General features: G+C 37.3%; 1 protein-coding gene across 2 annotated transcripts in view; it reads left to right on the top strand.

Annotated features, from left to right (window-relative positions):
- The window catches only part of Mcr (macroglobulin complement-related), a 133037-nt gene that overhangs the window by 102143 nt on the left and 11079 nt on the right, over positions 1 to 19815 (top strand). For both annotated transcript variants that reach the window (XM_069819585.1, XM_069819584.1), the window contains 5 exons: positions 2298 to 2489; positions 3325 to 3511; positions 15745 to 15974; positions 16821 to 16982; positions 17054 to 17247. In XM_069819585.1, the coding sequence (XP_069675686.1) occupies positions 2298 to 2489; positions 3325 to 3511; positions 15745 to 15974; positions 16821 to 16982; positions 17054 to 17247 (965 nt within the window). The remainder of the gene's footprint in view (positions 1 to 2297; positions 2490 to 3324; positions 3512 to 15744; positions 15975 to 16820; positions 16983 to 17053; positions 17248 to 19815) is intronic.

The raw sequence follows: 19815 nt of genomic DNA, 5'->3' as shown, positions 1-19815 counted from the left end.
TCTTGCTGATGAAGATGCCATTGCATAACAACAAAACATCCAGATGTCAACTCGCAATATAATAATATAGTCGTGTGATATCCATTACTATAACAGTATACAAAACACTATCGAATGATTAAATATGGAATGTCAACGAAATGCTGATAGCAAGAAAGAACATCATAGCTCCAACCATAACTTTTTATTGTTTTAGACGAGCTTAGGCATTAGGCAACGACTGAAAGTGGTGCATTATTTTGCTTCTCCAGAAAGGCAATAAATAGTTCATTAAAATAGTGTGACTTCTGAAAGAGTCACGAATTACAATGATGAGCGGCAATTAATAGTAAAAGGCCGAGTCCGGGTATTCCTTGTTCCCGAGAATGTCTGTCTCGATAATACGTTTCTCGGAACTGGCGTTATTGGCTAGCTAGTATCGCCTAAGAGAACGATCGGAACTAAGAGGCTGTTTGCCCGCTCTAATAATTACTGTAAAGTGTTCTCCTTGTTTCTGGCTGGTGCATTCCTACACAACCTAGTGCTTTTTATGTTGTTTTTTAAGAGAGAGAGAAAATATAATTGCTCCTGTCTCTTTTATGACTGTTTCAGTAATTAACATCAGGTCCATGAATGTATTATGCCATGACTTTATCATTATTTATTATGGCTGCAAATGGAAAGAAAGAAAGATTATATTCTCAACAAAAATATCTTTCATGGCATAAACAAAACAAACTTACTGCGTCTACCTTAGAAAATTCAAACAAAAGTTAAAAAAACAAAACAAAAAGCCACGATCCAATATTTAGTCCAGTTTCCGCTTATCTCGATCACATCTTGCAATCGAGTGGGCATGGAATCGACTAGTCTTTTCATTTCTCAGTCACAGCATCCCAGGCATCCTGAATGAGTCTCTACAAATCATCACGACGTCTTGGATAGGGACTTTTCTGCATATGCTTTTTTACTTTTGCCCTGTAGCTCAGTCAGAAGAACATCGCAATTTATATAATTTAGATGTCAACGTCTAAGCCTTATTCCTTGTCACTTCTTTTCATTCTATTGTGTTGCAGGATAATAATATAATGTAATAAAATAGTAAGAAAAAACTAACACTAGTATTATGCAACTGTATTGTTCCAAATCTAATATTAAATTTATATTACATATATCGCTAAAGAACGATAACGGAATATATATGATAACTTGAATATTGGAATGTAGGCTTTCACAGCCAGCGTCATAGGGATCGATGTTGTCTGGGCTAAAGAGCCATGGTCTGTTGGAGCTGTTGCTATCACATGTTTCGTCTGCTACTCCAGCAGACATCATCGGTGGTGTGGCACGGGAGTGCAAAGATCTCCTTAGCATGCTGGGAAGGACTAGTGGTCTTACAGGCTTTAAGGTCAAGATGGATTGTGGCTTGCTGTTATCGCCATTGAATATTCTTCATATCGCTAAAGAACGTTAACAGAATACAAATGATAACTTGAATATTATTTATTGCTAAAGAACGATAACAGAATACAAATGATAACTTGAATATTATTTATTTTGCTAACAAACAATAACAAAATAAAATGTTAACTGAAATATTATTTATAATGCTAAAGAAGAATGACAGAATATAAATGATAACTTCAATATTAGTTCCCTTGCTAAAGAACGATAACGAAGTAAAATGGTAACTTCAGTATTATTTATAATGCTAAAGAACTATAACAGAATACAATGATAACTTCAATATTATTTATATCACTAAAGAACGATAACAAAATAAAATGATAACTTGAATATTATATCACAGAGAAGGATAACAGAATATAAACGATAACTTCAATATTATTCAAATCACTAAAGAATGATAACGAAACAAAATTATGACTTGAATATTATTTATATCGCTAAAGAACGATAAAAAATAAAATAACTTGAACAATACTCGAACTCTCAACTTTCGGATCATTAAGCGAACACAGTACCACTGCTCTACAAGACGCAGATGTGAATGACTCCTGCTTAAACATCTTAGTTCCGAAACTTCTATAAATGTATGCATTATGTAACTCACCGTTATCCGAAGTGGACCTGGAAAATATTCACTGTTCACTAGTGCGACCGCTTTTTTTTTACAACTGCATTGGCTGCTCATGAAGTAGCTAAATTCTTTAAAAATCCTTGACACTTGGTGTGTTATTGTTAATTTTGAAAAGATTTATGCTGCTTAGATATGACTATCAGTATGAAATTATGTAAAATTTAGGGCTCTTACCTTGAAAATGGAATATTTGACGTTACTGACAAATGTGTTGCAGGTCATTGCTAAAGCTGTGTCCTGGGTGCTGAAGCATCAGACAAGGGAGGGTGCCTTTTACGAAGTGACATGGTCTGCTGACCGCAAGATGAATGACTCACAGCTGTGGCCCACCTACAATGTACAGTTTCGTAATATCTCCCTGACAGCTCACGTCCTCATCATGCTTGAAACAGTTAAGGATTTGACTGGCGTAAGTACAAAATGTACAGTGAAAAGGATTAACTGAAATGTTAATTTTATTATTTGTCATACAAAGGATTGTGATGTAGCAAAGTTTCCATAGTTCAACTAAAATGTTCATTTCATGAATATATTACATAAGGATTACCCTGCAGCAAAGCATTTCCAAAGTTCAACCAACATGTTCATTTCATGTGTTACACAAGAGTTGTGGTTTAGCAAAGCATTTTCAGAGTTAACCCATTTATGCAAAGAATTATGATGCAACAAAGCATTTCGAAAATTTAACAAAAATGTTCATTTCCTGAATCTGATATACAAAGGACACAGTAACTAAGTTCTATACTTTTTACTTATTTATTAGAGAAAGTAATAACAGCAATATCAAGGAAGTAGGAAGGACTACACTGTTAGCAGAGGAAACGGTAACTAAGTTCTGCACTTTTTACTTATTCATTAGAGAAAGTAATAACAGCGATATCAAGGAAGTAGGAAGGACTACACTGTTAGCAGAGGAAACGGTAACTAAGTTCTGCACTTTTTACTTATTCATTAGAGGAAGTAATAACAGCGATATCAAGGAAGTTGTACATTTCAAATTAAGTAGAATAATTCAATTCACAAGCATAAAGTTAATACATTGACAGTACCGTTAATAATAAATAATAAACTATAATAATAATAATAATAATAATAATAATAATAATAGTGTCTGATGAAAGAGATATTGAAACTTATACCATTTTATTAGAGAAGTTGAATTAATGTGGAACAGTCATTTTGTGTGGATCACATACAGTAATAGTTATGTTGCTTGGAAACTAACCTTTCTGTTTCAATTGCAGGGTCTAGGCTCGCAAGTGGCAACTGCTCAAAGCAGGGCTGTGCGATGGTTGGAACGCAACATGAAATATCTGAACGAACATGGAGAGCCATTCGAAGTTGCCATTGTTGCCTATTCTTTGCTTCTCAGCAAAGCATCAATAGCTGAAACTGCTTTCAGCATTCTCGCAAGACATGCTCGTATAGAAGGTTAGTCACGCACATTTGTAATCCAGAAAGTATCATCTACCTCCATGAGGCCTTTGATCGTGCTGATCAAGATTTTGTTTGGGCAAACTTCATCTCTTAGTTAGCCTAGGAATGGAAGATGCTTAGTCTTTATTAGGCCTACCATCATCGTATATAAAATGTTGTTTGTAAGGAGTATCGCAATGTTAATGAATATCAGTCACACATACCTGTGACTTGATATGTTTGGATTTGTTGGGATATGGTCTGAACACATTCTGTAGTTTCTGTTTCGGGACAAAATTTCTTAAATATTGTTTCCAAGTCTTCTCTCGTATGTATTTGCCTGTTGCCAGCAACTGTGAAGTTAAAATAATAATAATAATTTAGTCCGCTTTGGAGCAGTGGTCAGCATGTCTGACTGTGAAACCAAATACTGTAGAGAGCTAATACCGGAAAGCAACGCGATTAACATGGTGTCGGGCGGCGACACGAGAACACTAGCGCTGTCTAGCGGCTTGGTTTGAACAATGCTTCCAATATGTATTGCTTCAAATAACGTATGAAGCTCTCTACTGTATTTGATTACGTACATATCTAGGAGGGGTTGGAAGGAATTGTGGTAGGCCTATTACTATATAAGCCTACCACAATTCCTTCCAACCCCTCCTAGATATTACATGAGAGCTAAAGAAATCAGTACAGAACGGTCAGATTTACATTCTCGTTAATTTAATTGTCATAACTATTGAACGAACATTATGATGCTAATAATAATATTATAAGATGTTTTAAAAGAGATATCACATTGGTGAAAAACATCATTAAAGCTACAGTATAGCTACTGCACATACTTTTTAATTGTCCCATTAACTCTCTATTCTCCAGGTTACTGATGCATTACTATTTTAGCCTTTCTGTTCTTTTTTCCAGTCACTGTTCTACAACTTACTCTGTCACATTCATTTTTTACAAAACAATTGATCATCACGTTAAGGAACTTATTAACGAAAACATGTTTACAATCTTTACATACTGAATTAGTTTGATCTATTTGTTTAAAAGTAAGGGCCATTAACTTGGTTTTTACACCTTGTCTGCTTGATGAAAGAATTTTTCTAAAGTGCGTGTGAAATGTTGATCGAATAATTTTAGATAAAGAAACTAATAACTTGTGGGAATTAGAAAATTAGCACTGTCATACTTTTTATTTGCAATATGCTGATAAATGCCTGTCAAGTTTTCAGATTTGAAACTAGCTAGTTCCAGTTTGAAAATCTCATGTGGTATTCTGCTACAAGCCCACCCTGTCACATATGTTAATGCATTATCTGGAATCATACATTGATCATGATTGTCCTCTTCAAGTTCAGCGATTTCTACAAAACTGTTTTCTGTTGCTGGATAATCACTGCAGATTCTAAATGAACTTTCTTCAATCTCCTTCTTCGTAACTAAAAAATCACTAACTTCAATTTCACAGTTGCCTTTCTCTGAAGGTGTTAAGAGCTGGCAGCTCATAATTCCTCTGACGGCAGACTTGAATTTACAGCTGTCAGGGATAATGTTATAACTACCCTTAGAACGCACGACAGAGAAAATATTTTCAATACAGTCTTGTGTTATACGTCTTGTAAGCAGGAACCAAAAGTTAAAATTTTGTTCCAGATCTCTCCACAAGTGACGTAGAGCTATTATATTTTGTATCCAACCCTTAAAGCAAGGTGGGTTTGTCTTTTTTTCGCTCAGAATTTTTAATTTTGAAAACAGACTTTCCAGTTTTTGTAGAGTCGTTCAATGACAAGAAGTAGTTTGTAAAGCCCTGCGTGAGGATTTAGCATCGTTCATGGTCGATGAATTAAAACAGTCAAATCCACGATCCACTAGCTCTATAAACTCTGTTGTTTGAAGAGCTTCTTCAGGTTGTGACTGAAACGACACATGAGTTTTTATGGCCTTGCTGACTGAATGACTTAGCACCTGTGCAGCCAGACAAACCCTCATGGGCGAGAAAGGTGGAAGTTCTATATGTTTTTGTCTCAAATTTGGGCATAATCGTGGATTCATATCTTTATCCTTATTATACAGTTCAACAACATGTTGCCACTTGTATACTTCATCTTTGTACGAAAGGTCGTGCCGCTTAAAGTTGTTTCGTACTGACTTTAGGAGATGTGGTGTGTCATGCAAGAAGTACACAATTTCTCCATCTATTTCAATAAATGGTTTATCAACCTCGCATCCCAATAAATTCCTCATTCTAATATTACTGGCTGGCTGGTCACTAACGACTACTTTAGGAAATTAGCCACATATTTACTAACCTCGCGGATGGCTTCGGAAAGAAGATCTTTTAGAACATCACCGGGCGTGGAATTATTAGGTAGGAAATATCCTATTATCTGCTTGTAGTTGGTTTGCAAGCCCCTAATCATAAATACTAAAGCCTGATTTGCGGGTTTCAATTCTCCACTTTCTGTTTGATTTTGACTCTCGTACGGTCCAAATTCTACAAAGCCATCGAATAAATCTGATTTTGCATCATACGAGAAACTTTGTTTCAAAGATATCTCGTCAAGTACAATGGAAACAACTCTCTGAGCTGGTGTCAGACTTCTCGATTTTATCTTAAGCAGTTGCATTATTGCCCATTGAAACAATTGTTGCAGCCAATTACGTAAGGAGCGAATAGTCGGCAGACAAAAAGTCTTCCTCAAGTATCGATATGCATTTGGTGAATAATAATGCAATGCCAGTGCGAAATTTTTTTCATACTTGGTGTATCGCCTTCCCATAGGTTTTCTTTTTCTTAGCTTCAACTGAGATTTAAGAAATGAATCTTCTACCAGCGATTGATCACATTCTAAAGATGAATGAGATTTTTTCAATTTTTGTACGTCAGCTCTTAGGGTTTGAATGAGTTTCCTTTGTCTTGACATAATTTTCTGCGCATTCCTTAGTTTGTTAGTAAGAAATTGTATTTTTTTCTCAGACGAATTTTTTTCTCTTTTTGGAGTTCTAACATTCTCCAAGTTATCTGTAACAAGATAAATTTTGTGCTTTATAAGGCTTGCAATATTATATTTCGAAACATTTTATATTGTAATCATATTTGCTAGTAAATAACAATTACGATATTAGGGCCAGGAATATAAAAATACAACAATCAGGGCTTACTTAAAAGTTTGTGACTTTGTAGAATGCATAGGTTATATTAGAACAGGTAGTACTGTATCTTACTTTTGTCACAGTCTATGTAGACTGTGCTTCTAGCTCGCTGCAGGCAACACAAGAAATGTTTCGATCTCCTCTCGCACGGCCGACCCTCTCGTCAACTTATTCAAACCTTTCCGCTTGGAGCGCTGTTAGTCGATGTCGCACATATGACAGCCAGCTTTCCGGTATTAGTATCTACAGTATTTGGTGAAACTAGCAGGCCAGGGATCGAATCCTTTGGGACAGTTGCCAAGTTAAAGCTTTGCCGGGGTTTTCTGTCAACCCATAAAGAGCATGAGCTGGGTAATTTTGAGTGTCAGACCCTGGGTTCATTTAGCTATCATCACCTTCATCTTCATCCATCATGCCTACTTCCGTACTCATAAGTCGTCCTGTGATACGGGATGACAGAATTCGACGTAATGGGTGTCCCAATGTCAGAACGGGTTTCTTCATCATAATACCCAAGAAAAAAGTAGGCTGAGACACAAATAGCTACAGCACAAAATGCGCGGCGTTAACGAAATAATAATAGTAATAATAATAATAATAATAATAATTCTGCTGTAAGATTAGAAAATAAATTTGTTTTTTACTTATATATCGTGTAAATCAAGCAATCAATCTTCTTAATGTGTCCAGCTGTTTGCTGACAACATGAAGTCCACTGTACTCTATTCAGTTTTTGTTTTTCATGAGAAATGAGGGGCATTTTGATTGGTGTTCAATATATCGTGTAAATGTTAGGCCAATATTAGTAAAATTTAAGAGTGTGGTTACGAAGGAGAGGATTATGAAGAATAGAAGAATGCTAGGGAACACAACGATCAGAATAGACGACGACTGGAGCTAAGAAGTGAGAAGTAGAAGACGAGTTTTAATCCCTTTTCTTAAAGCAGCACGAAGAAATGGACAATTCGCGAAACTCATCAAGGACAAAATTAAGATAAACAGTTTGGTTTTTAGTGTAGAGGAGTGCTTAGTAACGTTAAAGGAATCGATCGTAGACTCAGAAGAAAAGGAAAGGAACACAAAAATTTTGAAAGAAAAAATCCAGAATATTGTATCTAAAGGCGAGGTTAGTGACACAAGTGTGGTGAGTGTACGCAAGTCAATTGTAAATGTATCAAACTCAGCGGAAATTTCTGGAGAACAGGCAGTGACGTCAACTGAAGAAGAAACAGGAGTGACATGAACTGGTATTCAGCAAGTTCAGCAGAACAAGACCTCAATGCAAGTGAATGGAAATAGTGGACATCAGATGGGAGCAATTCTGAAGCGGGTGAAGGAACTAAGATCTAAATCAAGGCTGACTAGAAGTAGAGTAATGCAAGTAGGAGATAGTTCAGGGAGCAGTGATGAAGGAAGAGGGGAAAACAAGGTGAAAAAACAGTATGACTTAAGGAAATGGTGTGGAGGGGAAATAAATCGTGAGAGAAGAAAACTAAGACCTAAAAAGTAGCAATGTGGAAAAGGGAACAGTGAAAAGTGCAAATAATTAGCGATGTAGAGTGGGGGGGGGGGGGATTACAGTATTTTTGGTATAATGTTGGGTTAGGAGTGAAGTAGAGGAAGAATTGATGAAAGACAAGAAAAGACTAGTGGAAGAATTGCAATTATAAATTAAAAATAAGTAATGTCCCAATTGACTTGTACGAGAGGCGTGTAAAACGGGGAGACGGCACTGTGTACTAATAATGTGAAGTGCCGCCTCACCAAAAGGTATATTGCTTGAAGACAAATATATACATACATACATATCGTGTAAATAAAAAATAGGACTTCAAGCTGTTTGAAATGCTATAGGGTCATTCCACATTAACTCGCATTACATTCAGCTACATTTGTAAACTTAGTACGATATACTAAAACAAAAAATAAAGCTTTTTACGAAAGTTTTATTTGCTTTATTTAGGAACTTCTTCATGGCAGCACTGATAACCAATAATCGGGAATATAATTATTTGTGATTTATTCATGAAATAGTTGTAACTCACATTACACAAAAAAGACATTCTAAGCAAAGACAATTATGTTATAGTGATGGATAGTTCGAATGGAACTAATCATTCAAGTGAACTAGATGAACTAGTTCGAAATTTTTGTGAAAGTAATTCGCGAACTAGATGAGACATCTGTGGAAGTCGTTTGTGAATTGGATGAGACATCTGTTGAAGTCGTTTGTCAACTAGATGAGTCGTATCTGTGGAAGTCATTCGCAAACTAGATAGAAAAAAAGCAGTGCATTGTGGGAAGCCGTTCCCAGCACGAGAAGATTGTTGGGCCATGTTTCACAACACACTAATAATGTTACTTCTTTAGACCCAAAAAGATACTAAATTCGGTGTTTCATAAACATTCTGCACAACGCACACTAATGTTACAGTTCATTACTCAGCTCATTCCAACCCCAGGCCATAAGCTTGAAACGATGGAACCAAAAAGGTGTACTAATATGGCTGTCAAATTACCCATAGTTCATCCCTTTTTCGGTGTGTTTATCAGCTGTTTTGTTCATATTATTATGATTACAAATTGTTTCGTGTATTGTGAATATTTCAAAAGTCTAGTCAAGTTCAGCAGCTATTTTTTTTTTTTTTATATAAATAAGCTAATATTCTGTTCAGCTCAACTGTAGAATATGTCCGTTGATATGTCCCCCTATGCTTTAACATATGAAGGAATGCCAACATCCTCTTGATAAAAGAAAGAATGTAGAAATGAAGTGTTCAGTCCATGTCACAACCATAACACTTTTAATAAATATACAGTCAAATGTACATTGATATAATAATCTGATAGTACTCCTATTACCTCCACATCCATTGTAATCTGTTTACGTATGACGAAACCGATAGTAGCAATTTAATATTTGGCAATTCTCAAGCTCAACACACCACTAATGGAAAATACAAACTCAGATAGATTGAACAAATATTTCTGTGAATCTATTCTTAAAATTTCAAAAAAGCACATTCCACGATGCAAACAAAAAAAATACACCCCATTCTGGACAGAAAACTTGAATTTATTGAAACAAGATAGAGATAAAGCAAGAACCAAAGCAGAAAATAGCAAAACACCAGAAAATACTCAAGATTGGAGGAGGAAGACTGCCATTCTTAAAAAAGCAATCATAACAGCAAAAAAGAACAGTTTTAATAAATTTATTGAAAATATTAATTACAGAACCGATGGCGCTAAAACATATAAATTTCTGAAGAATATTTCCAATACACAGGAAAATACTAGCCAACCTATTATTCATAATAACAAAACGCTAACAGATAGTAGAGATATAGCAAACGCATTTAATAAACACTACTCAAACTCTCACAGATTACATCCCAATATAAAAAAAACTGACAAATTTATCAAAAGAGAATTACATAAAAACAATATTACTAGTACAAAACCTGAAATATTTCATCAAAATTTTACTTCCAAAGAATTAACTATAGCTATACAAAATTTAAAAACCAAGAAATCTCCTGGCCCCGGCAACATTCATTCCGAATTTTTTAAACATCTGGGTGGAAAAGCCAAGTCTGTACTTTTATCCATTTTCAATTTATCATGGAACACCTCAATTCCAGCAGCTTGGAAAAAAGCAATCATTGTACTAATTCACAAAAAAGGGAAACCTGCTCATGATGTTAATAGTTATCGACCATAGCACTATTAAGCATGATAGCAAAAACCATGGAGTCCATGATCTCCAACAGATTAACTTGGTATTTAGAATCCCAAAATCTTTTATCACCAAGACAAACCGGCTTTCGACAACTACACTCTACCAATGAACAAGTCATACCCCTTGGCCAAGAAATAAAAGATAGTTTTAACAAGAAGGAAGATACCTTGGCAATATTTATTGACTTTCAGTTAGCATATGACTCTGTTTGGAGAAATAAATTATTACTAAAACTCCAGAAATTCGGTATCTCCAGCAATATGTTCAGATGGATATCAGAATTCCTTAGTCAAAGATTCATTGCCACTAAATTCAATAACTCACTTTCTAGTTACAGACAAACATATCGAGGTCTACCTCAGGGCGCTGTCCTCAGCACAACTTTATTCAATATTTATATAAATCTACGTATTACTCTGTGAAGAGATTTATTAAATCTACATACTTAGACTTCAACAAACAAAATTTGATAACTCAATCTCAAGGGAAAAAATGGAACACTCTGCATCAAAATCCACAGTTAATTCCCGATTTACCACGAAAATCGTCTGTAGCTGCATTTAGATTGGCAACAGGCCATGATTGTTTGGCCAAACACCTGCATAGAATTGGAATATATCAGTCCCCTAACTGCCCATTGTGCAACTCAAACCAAGAAATGGATTCGGAGCACCTCAAAATCTGTGCTTCAGTGGCTAGTCATGATAATATCTTTGAAAAATATTGGAGTGCAAGAGGTCAAATGACTTTATTGTCAAACGCCTGGCATTAGAAAACAACAACATATTTATATAAATGACTTACCCTCCCTATTAGAGGAATCAAACATGAAAACAGCACTATTTGCAGATGATATAGTTTTGTGGACTTCCGGATCTTACAGACATAGAGACAAAATTCAAAATTCTGCTCTTAAAGCTCTAAATCAACTACATGAATGGAATACATCAAATTTGATGACACTCAATTTAAGCAAAAGTAACTACCAAATATTTTCACTTGGTAAAAAAGAAAGAGAATTCAATATCCAATACAATGGCCAACACCTTCCTAGGACTTATGAATCCAAATATCTTGGAGTTATTTTCGATAGTAAGTTAACATGGAGCAACCATTTGAAATACATTTCTGAAAAAGCTCGTAAAAGATTCTCCCTTCTAAAAAGACTAGCAGGAAAGAAATGGGGATGCTCTAGGAATACTTTGAACACTACATACAAAATGTTTATACAGCCAGTGCTGACATACTGCGGAGAAATTTTAATTACTTCACCTTTCATAAACGACATAGAATATGTTCAAAACCAAGCTCTCAGACTCATTACTGGTGGAATCAGAACAACTCCAATAGATTCTATGAGATTCCTCACTAATATTAACAGCATCAAAATGACAATAGAAGAAAAAGCACTGATTCAATATGAAAAACTTATCAGATTACCAGGAAACAATTGGCATTCCTCTCTGTAGATTGAAAACTCAAAAAAGTTTCATATCCATGGTTCAAGAATTAAAACAGAAAATCAATATCCCGAATTTAAAAGAAAACTTACAAATTAAACCAAACCCTTTAACTCTATTAAATATAGAATATAATCTAAATTTAACAGAAGAAATAGTGAAATCAGAAGTAAACACTGAAATACTAAAACAATTGTCTTTAGAGACAATTAATATTAGGTATCCTCCACAAAACTGGCTTCATTTATACACCGACGGATCCTTGATCTCCAGAGAACAAGGTGCCGGTGCAGGTGTTACGTGCTGTCTCTTCTCACTTTATAGATCTCTTGGGTATGGAACAACAAGTTTTGATGGAGAAATCATTGCAATAAGTGAAAGTCTCAGGAATCTTCTATGCCACATCAATAAATTTAAGAATGCAGTTATATTGTCAGACTCCAAAGCAGCTATTCTGTCAATCGTCTCTAAACACACACCTTCATCTCAAACAGCAGAAATAACTAAAATGCTCTCTCAATTAATATCACTCAATAACAGAATTGTATTCCAATGGATACCATCCCATTGTGGAATCCTGGGAAACGAGAATGCGGATGCTTTAGCAAAGAAGGGCAGCACTGCTACTTACAGACCTGTTACTAAATCTACGTATTACTCTGTGAAGAGATTTATTAAATCTACATACTTAGACTTCAACAAACAAAATTTGATAACACAATCTCAAGGGAATAAATGAAACTCTCTGCATCATAATCCACAGTTAATTCCCGATTTACCACGAAAATCGTCTGTAGCTGCATTTAGATTGGCAACAGGCCGTGATTGTTTGGCCAAACACCTGCATAGAATTGGAATATAGTCCCCTAACTGTCCATTGTGCAACTCAAACCAAGAAATGGACTCTGAATAATCTGTGCTTCAGTGGCTGGCCATGATAATATCTTTGAAAAATATTGGAGTGCAAGAGGTCAAATGACTTTATTGTCAAACGCCTGGCATTAGAAAACAACAAGAACAACAACATATTTGGCAATTGGCGGTATTTCGCGTGGATTATAGGGCATAAAATGTGTAGTTTGATGTCATATCTGTCGCACCTATTTCAAGCATATTTGCCTGGAGTACTCCCTCCTTTGTTTTTATTCTCTCAGGCTCATTCTATTTTTGAGGTTAAGAGCAGATGAACATGAGTGGTTCAGTCTGGTTACATTGTGTTTGTATCGTTCATAGCCAATATTAAGAAAGATTTGAGGTTAAGCCTGACAAGCATTACTCAATGAAGTAAGTGGTACTGGTCCTTTATAGGATGTTATTATAATTTATAATATATCCGTTATCTTTCCTTGGAAATGCATTACAAAATCACAATTTCACGTTAACCATAATGCTCTCCATATTACATCCACAAATACATTATCTACTTGTCTTTAATTTATTGAAGTAAATAGTAGGATTCAGGACCTAAGCATTCAAATACAACACACAATGTTAATTTCTACACTCAGAATCACTACGTGAGTGACTTGTCACGTACATTTTCGTTAATTATTGATGTATTATAAACTAAGTGCGTGTTGGCGATAAAAACAAGACAATAAATGAAAATATGGCTGCAGTCTTTGGCAATTTTTACGGTTATTATTAATGACAAAATGATTGAACAATTCTTCTAAATATTAAATATTGTGTAAACTACATTTTTATAGTCTTGTTTGTGGTGTATCAGAATTCTGGTGAAATTGTTGGGTCTCACCTGCTATATCAATAAAGTTACGCCGTTGATTTTCAAGTTCATTGTAAACAGCTGTTTTGTGATCCCATAAATGTTGCAGTTTTGTTGAAGATTCGAAATGCCTGCTATACGTCAGATCTACCTATAATTTGTAGATGCATACACTCACTTTGTTGGTTTGTTTATTAATATTATTTCTTTTGTAATAAATTAGTTATAAACATGTTTCTTTTCACTTGGTATTTACAGGATTTTAAATTCACTGAGTTTATGCTGATTGGCACATACCTAATAGATAATGATTTGTTTTGTTACATATTATGTTGAAGATATGTTTCTTCAGTTTTTCATAGATCTTTATACTTGGCCTTGGCCTATTTAAAATTATATTTTTTTAAGTTTATAACAAATAATTTAGGATAACAGTATTGTTATGGTGACTGACGAGGTTGAAACTAAAACTGGCTTCCTGGGCATCTGAAATATATATAGAAAAGCAGGCTGGTTGCTGTAGGCCTACTTATATGTCACAGGCGAGGACTGTGTCATATGACACTGTAGTTAACTGCCAGGTGGTTTGATGTACTGGTTGCTTAGGCCTACTTATCTGTCACAGGCGAGGACTGTGTCATATGACACTGTAGTTAACTGCCAAGTGGTTTGATATACTGGTTGCTTAGGCCTACTTATGTGTCGCAGGCGAGGACTGTGTCATATGACACTGTAGTTAACTGCCAGGTGGTTTGATGTACTGGTTGCTTAGGCCTACTTATCTGTCACAGGCGAGGACTGTGTCATATGACACTGTAGTTAACTGCCAGGTGGTTTGATGTACTGGTTGCTTAGGCCTACTTATGTGTCGCAGGCGAGGACTGTGTCATATGACACTGTAGTTAACTGCCAGGTGGTTTGATGTACTGGTTGCTTAGGCCTACTTATCTGTCACAGGCGAGGACTGTGTCATATGACACTGTAGTTAACTGCCAGGTGGTTTGATGTACTGGTTGCTTAGGCCTACTTATGTGTCGCAGGCGAGGACTGTGTCATATGACACTGTAGTTAACTGCCAGGTGGTTTGATGTACTGGTTGCTTAGGCCTACTTATGTGTCGCAGGCGAGGACTGTGTCATATGACACTGTAGTTAACTGCCAGGTGGTTTGATATACTGGTTGCTTAGGCCTACTTATGTGTCGCAGGCGAGGACTGTGTCATATGACACTGTAGTTAACTGCCAGGTGGTTTGATATACTGGTTGCATAGGCCTACTTATGTGTCGCAGGCGAGGACTGTGTCATATGACACTGTAGTTAACTTCCAGGTGGTTTGATATACTGGTTGCTTAGGCCTACTTATGTGTCGCAGGCGAGGACTGTGTCATATGACACTGTAGTTAACTGCCAGGTGGTTTGATATACTGGTTGCTTAGGCCTACTTATGTGTCGCAGGCGAGGACTGTGTCATATGACACTGTAGTTAACTTCCAGGTGGTTTGATATACTGGTTGCATAGGCCTACTTATGTGTCGCAGGCGAGGACTGTGTCATATGACACTGTAGTTAACTGCCAGGTGGTTTGATATACTGGTTGCTTAGGCCTACTTATGTGTCGCAGGCGAGGACTGTGTCATATGACACTGTAGTTAACTGCCAGGTGGTTTGATATACTGGTTGCATAGGCCTACTTATGTGTCGCAGGCGAGGACTGTGTCATATGACACTGTAGTTAACTGCCAGGTGGTTTGATATACTGGTTGCATAGGCCTACTTATGTGTCGCAGGCGAGGACTGTGTCATATGACACTGTAGTTAACTGCCAGGTGGTTTGATGTACTGGTTGCTTAGGCCTACTTATGTGTCGCAGGCGAGGACTGTGTCATATGACACTGTAGTTAACTGCCAGGTGGTTTGATGTACTGGTTGCTTAGGCCTACTTATGTGTCACAGGCGAGGACTGTGTCATATGACACTGTAGTTAACTTCCAGGTGGTTTGATGTACTGGTTGCTTAGGCCTACTTATGTGTCGCAGGCGAGGACTGTGTCATATGACACTGTAGTTAACTTCCAGGTGGTTTGATGTACTGGTTGCTTAGGCCTACTTATGTGTCGCAGGCGAGGACTGTGTCATATGACACTGTAGTTAACTTCCAGGTGGTTTGATGTACTGGGCAAAAGAAGCTGTTCCACCCCCTCCATACAAGATGGAGAACCAGAAGCCCTTCTCGTTGCCACGGTTGCCATACAAATATGACTCGACCAACATCCAGGCCACTTCATATGCACTGCTGACATATGTAGCACGCAAGGAGTTGATGCTGGACCCCATTGTGAAGTGGCTCAACTCCCAGAGGCTCACAGATGGGGGCTGGGCTTCCACTCAGGTATGTTGTTTGTTGTGGGGATCTTCACTTACTAAGGAGTGCTGGGAACTGCATAAGGACTTAAAGGAGATTAAATCAGTTAACGGACGCAAGTTTGTCCGTGGCCAGGTTCTTCTGCATGTTAGGCCAATGTGCTTTAATGTCATGCTGTAAAGCATACATATTTTCATCAGTATGAGTGAATTTGTTGGAAGACTTGATCATTAATAATTAAGTGCAATAGAATTGGCACAGTGGTAGTAAGATTTATTGAAAACGAATCATCTGCCCCAATAGCAGGAGTGACCAAAAGATCTAGAAAGGCAACACTTCTCTATACATAGTGAATATATGATTGAATGGTAAACAATTTAGTTACAGTTGAAGATGGTTCATATACATTTTTTTTTCTTTCAGTTCAACTGTTGATTTTCTGTTTGGATAAGGGAAGAATTTTTTAAGAAGTCAACAGTTAAGGAAGGAAAATATTACGACGTAAAGATAGCAAATAGGCAGAAAAAGAGGAAGGAAAACGAAAAATCATTAATATAAAATATAATAAAAACTTTTTTAACTTTACAGTGTAAAAATATTAAGAGAGTTAAATGCCACATGGCTGTTTTGCAGTTTTATTCTCTGTCATGAGCAGTCTACTGATATGGTCTTGCTTCTTGCCAATCACTATCTCCTAGGGTGGTGTGGATGCCTTTGTGTTGTGTATTATATGTGTGTATATATATATATATATATATATATATATATATATATATATATATGTGTGCAAATATTATAATCTCCATATTTCATTAGCATTGCAAACCAAATCAGAATGCATCTTCATTCACTAGTAAATTTATTGTGTTGCAGGACACAGCAGTTGCAATGAAAGCTCTGATTGAGTACACTGTGAAGCAGCGACTAAGAGATGTGTCCTCTCTATCAGTGACTGTTGAAGCCACGTCCCTGCAGGGACATGTACGGAATCTCTATGTCAACGAGAAAAATCTTGCACAGCTTCAGAAAATAGAGGTATTCACTCCAGTTCTTGAGCTCCATTCTGCAGTGAGACGAGAGGCTTCACTCCATTTTTGTCATTGCAGATCCCAGAGGCATGGGGCACTGTGAAGGTTCAAGCCAAGGGGGCAGGCTATGCAATCCTGCAGATGTCAGTGCAGTACAATGTCGACATAGTCAAGTTCCAGACTGAGCCACCAGTGCGAGCGTTCTCATTACGCACACGTGGTGATTTCCACGGCAGGAACCAGTCTCACATCACATATCACTGCTGTCAAAGGTAACGTGTTCTGCTCTCATTATACACACATGCTGACTTCTATGGTTGGAACCAGTTTCACATCACATATCACTGCTGTCAAAGGTAACACGTTCTTCTCTCATTATACACACATGCTGACTTCTATGGTTAGAATCAGTCTCACATCACATATCACTGCTGTCAAAGGTAACGCGTTCTGCCCTCATTATACACACATGCTGACTTCTATGGTTGGAACCAGTCTCACATCACATATCACTGCTGTTAAAGGTAACGTGTTCTGCTCTCATTATACACACATGCTGACTTCTATGGTTGGAACCAGTCTCACATCACATATCACTGCTGTCAAAGGTAACGTGTTCTGCTCTCATTATACACACATGCTGACTTCTATGGTTGGAACCAGTCTCACATCACATATCACTGCTTGCAAAGGTAACGTGTTCTTCTCTCATTATACACACATGCTGACTTCTATGGTTGGAATCAGTCTCACATCACATATCACTGCTGTCAAAGGTAACGTGTTCTGCTCTCATTATACACACATGCTGACTTCAATGGTTGGAACCAGTCTCACATCACATATCACTGCTGTCAAAGGTAACGTGTTCTTCTCTCATTATACACACATGCTGACTTCTATGGTTGGAACCAGTCTCACATCACATATCACTGCTGTCAAAGGTAACGTGTTCTGCTCTCATTATACACACATGCTGACTTCTATGGTTGGAACCAGTTTCACATCACATATCACTGCTGTCAAAGGTAACGTGTTCTTCTCTCATTATACACACATGCTGACTTCTATGGTTGGAATCAGTCTCACATCACATATCACTGCTGTCAAAGGTAACGTGTTCTGCTCTCATTATACACACATGCTGACTTCTATGGTTGGAACCAGTTTCACATCACATATCACTGCTGTCAAAGGTAACGTGTTCTTCTCTCATTATACACACATGCTGACTTCTATGGTTGGAACCAGTCTCACATCACATATCACTGCTGTCAAAGGTAACGTGTTCTGCTCTCATTATACACACATGCTGACTTCTATGGTTGGAACCAGTCTCACATCACTATCACTGCTGTCAAAGGTAACGTGTTCTGCTCTCATTATACACACATGCTGACTTCTATGGTTGGAACCAGTCTCACATCACATATCACTGCTGTCAAAGGTAACGTGTTCTGCTCTCATTATACACACATCATGACTTCTATGGTTGGAACCAGTCTCACATCACATATCACTGCTGTCAAAGGTAACGTGTTCTGCTCTCATTATACACACATGCTGACTTCTATGGTTGGAATCAGTCTCACATCACATATCACTGCTGTCAAAGGTAACGTGTTCTGCTCTCATTATACACACATGCTGACTTCTATGGTTGGAACCAGTCTCACATCACATATCACTGCTGTCAAAGGTAACGTGTTCTGCTCTCATTATACACACATGCTGACTTCTATGGTTGGAACCAGTCTCACATCACATATCACTGCTGTCAAAGGTAACGTGTTCTGCTCTCATTATACACACATGCTGACTTCTATGGTTGGAACCAGTTTCACATCACATATCACTGCTGTCAAAGGTAACACGTTCTTCTCTCATTATACACACATGCTGACTTCTATGGTTAGAATCAGTCTCACATCACATATCACTGCTGTCAAAGGTAACGCGTTCTGCCCTCATTATACACACATGCTGACTTCTATGGTTGGAACCAGTCTGACATCACATATCACTGCTGTTAAAGGTAACGTGTTCTGCTCTCATTATACACACATGCTGACTTCTATGGTTGGAACCAGTCTCACATCACATATCACTGCTGTCAAAGGTAACGTGTTCTGCTCTCATTATACACACATGCTGACTTCTATGGTTGGAACCAGTCTCACATCACATATCACTGCTTGCAAAGGTAACGTGTTCTTCTCTCATTATACACACATGCTGACTTCTATGGTTGGAATCAGTCTCACATCACATATCACTGCTGTCAAAGGTAACGTGTTCTTCTCTCATTATACACACATGCTGACTTCTATGGTTGGAACCAGTCTCACATCACATATCACTGCTGTCAAAGGTAACGTGTTCTTCTCTCATTATACACACATGCTGACTTCTATGGTTGGAACCAGTCTCACATCACATATCACTGCTGTCAAAGGTAACGTGTTCTGCTCTCATTATACACACATGCTGACTTCTATGGTTGGAACCAGTTTCACATCACATATCACTGCTGTCAAAGGTAACGTGTTCTGCTCTCATTATACACACATGCTGACTTCTATGGTTGGAACCAGTCTCACATCACATATCACTGCTGTCAAAGGTAACGTGTTCTGCTCTCATTATACACACATGCTGACTTCTATGGTTGGAACCAGTCTCACATCACATATCACTGCTGTCAAAGGTAACGTGTTCTGCTCTCATTATACACACATGCTGACTTCTATGGTTGGAACCAGTCTCACATCACATATCACTGCTGTCAAAGGTAACGTGTTCTGCTCTCATTATACACACATGCTGACTTCTATGGTTGG

This window comes from Periplaneta americana, chromosome 2 (genome assembly GCF_040183065.1).
Source record: "Periplaneta americana isolate PAMFEO1 chromosome 2, P.americana_PAMFEO1_priV1, whole genome shotgun sequence".
Taxonomy (NCBI): Eukaryota; Metazoa; Arthropoda; class Insecta; order Blattodea; family Blattidae; genus Periplaneta; species Periplaneta americana.
This window is presented reverse-complemented; position numbering and strand designations above follow the sequence as displayed.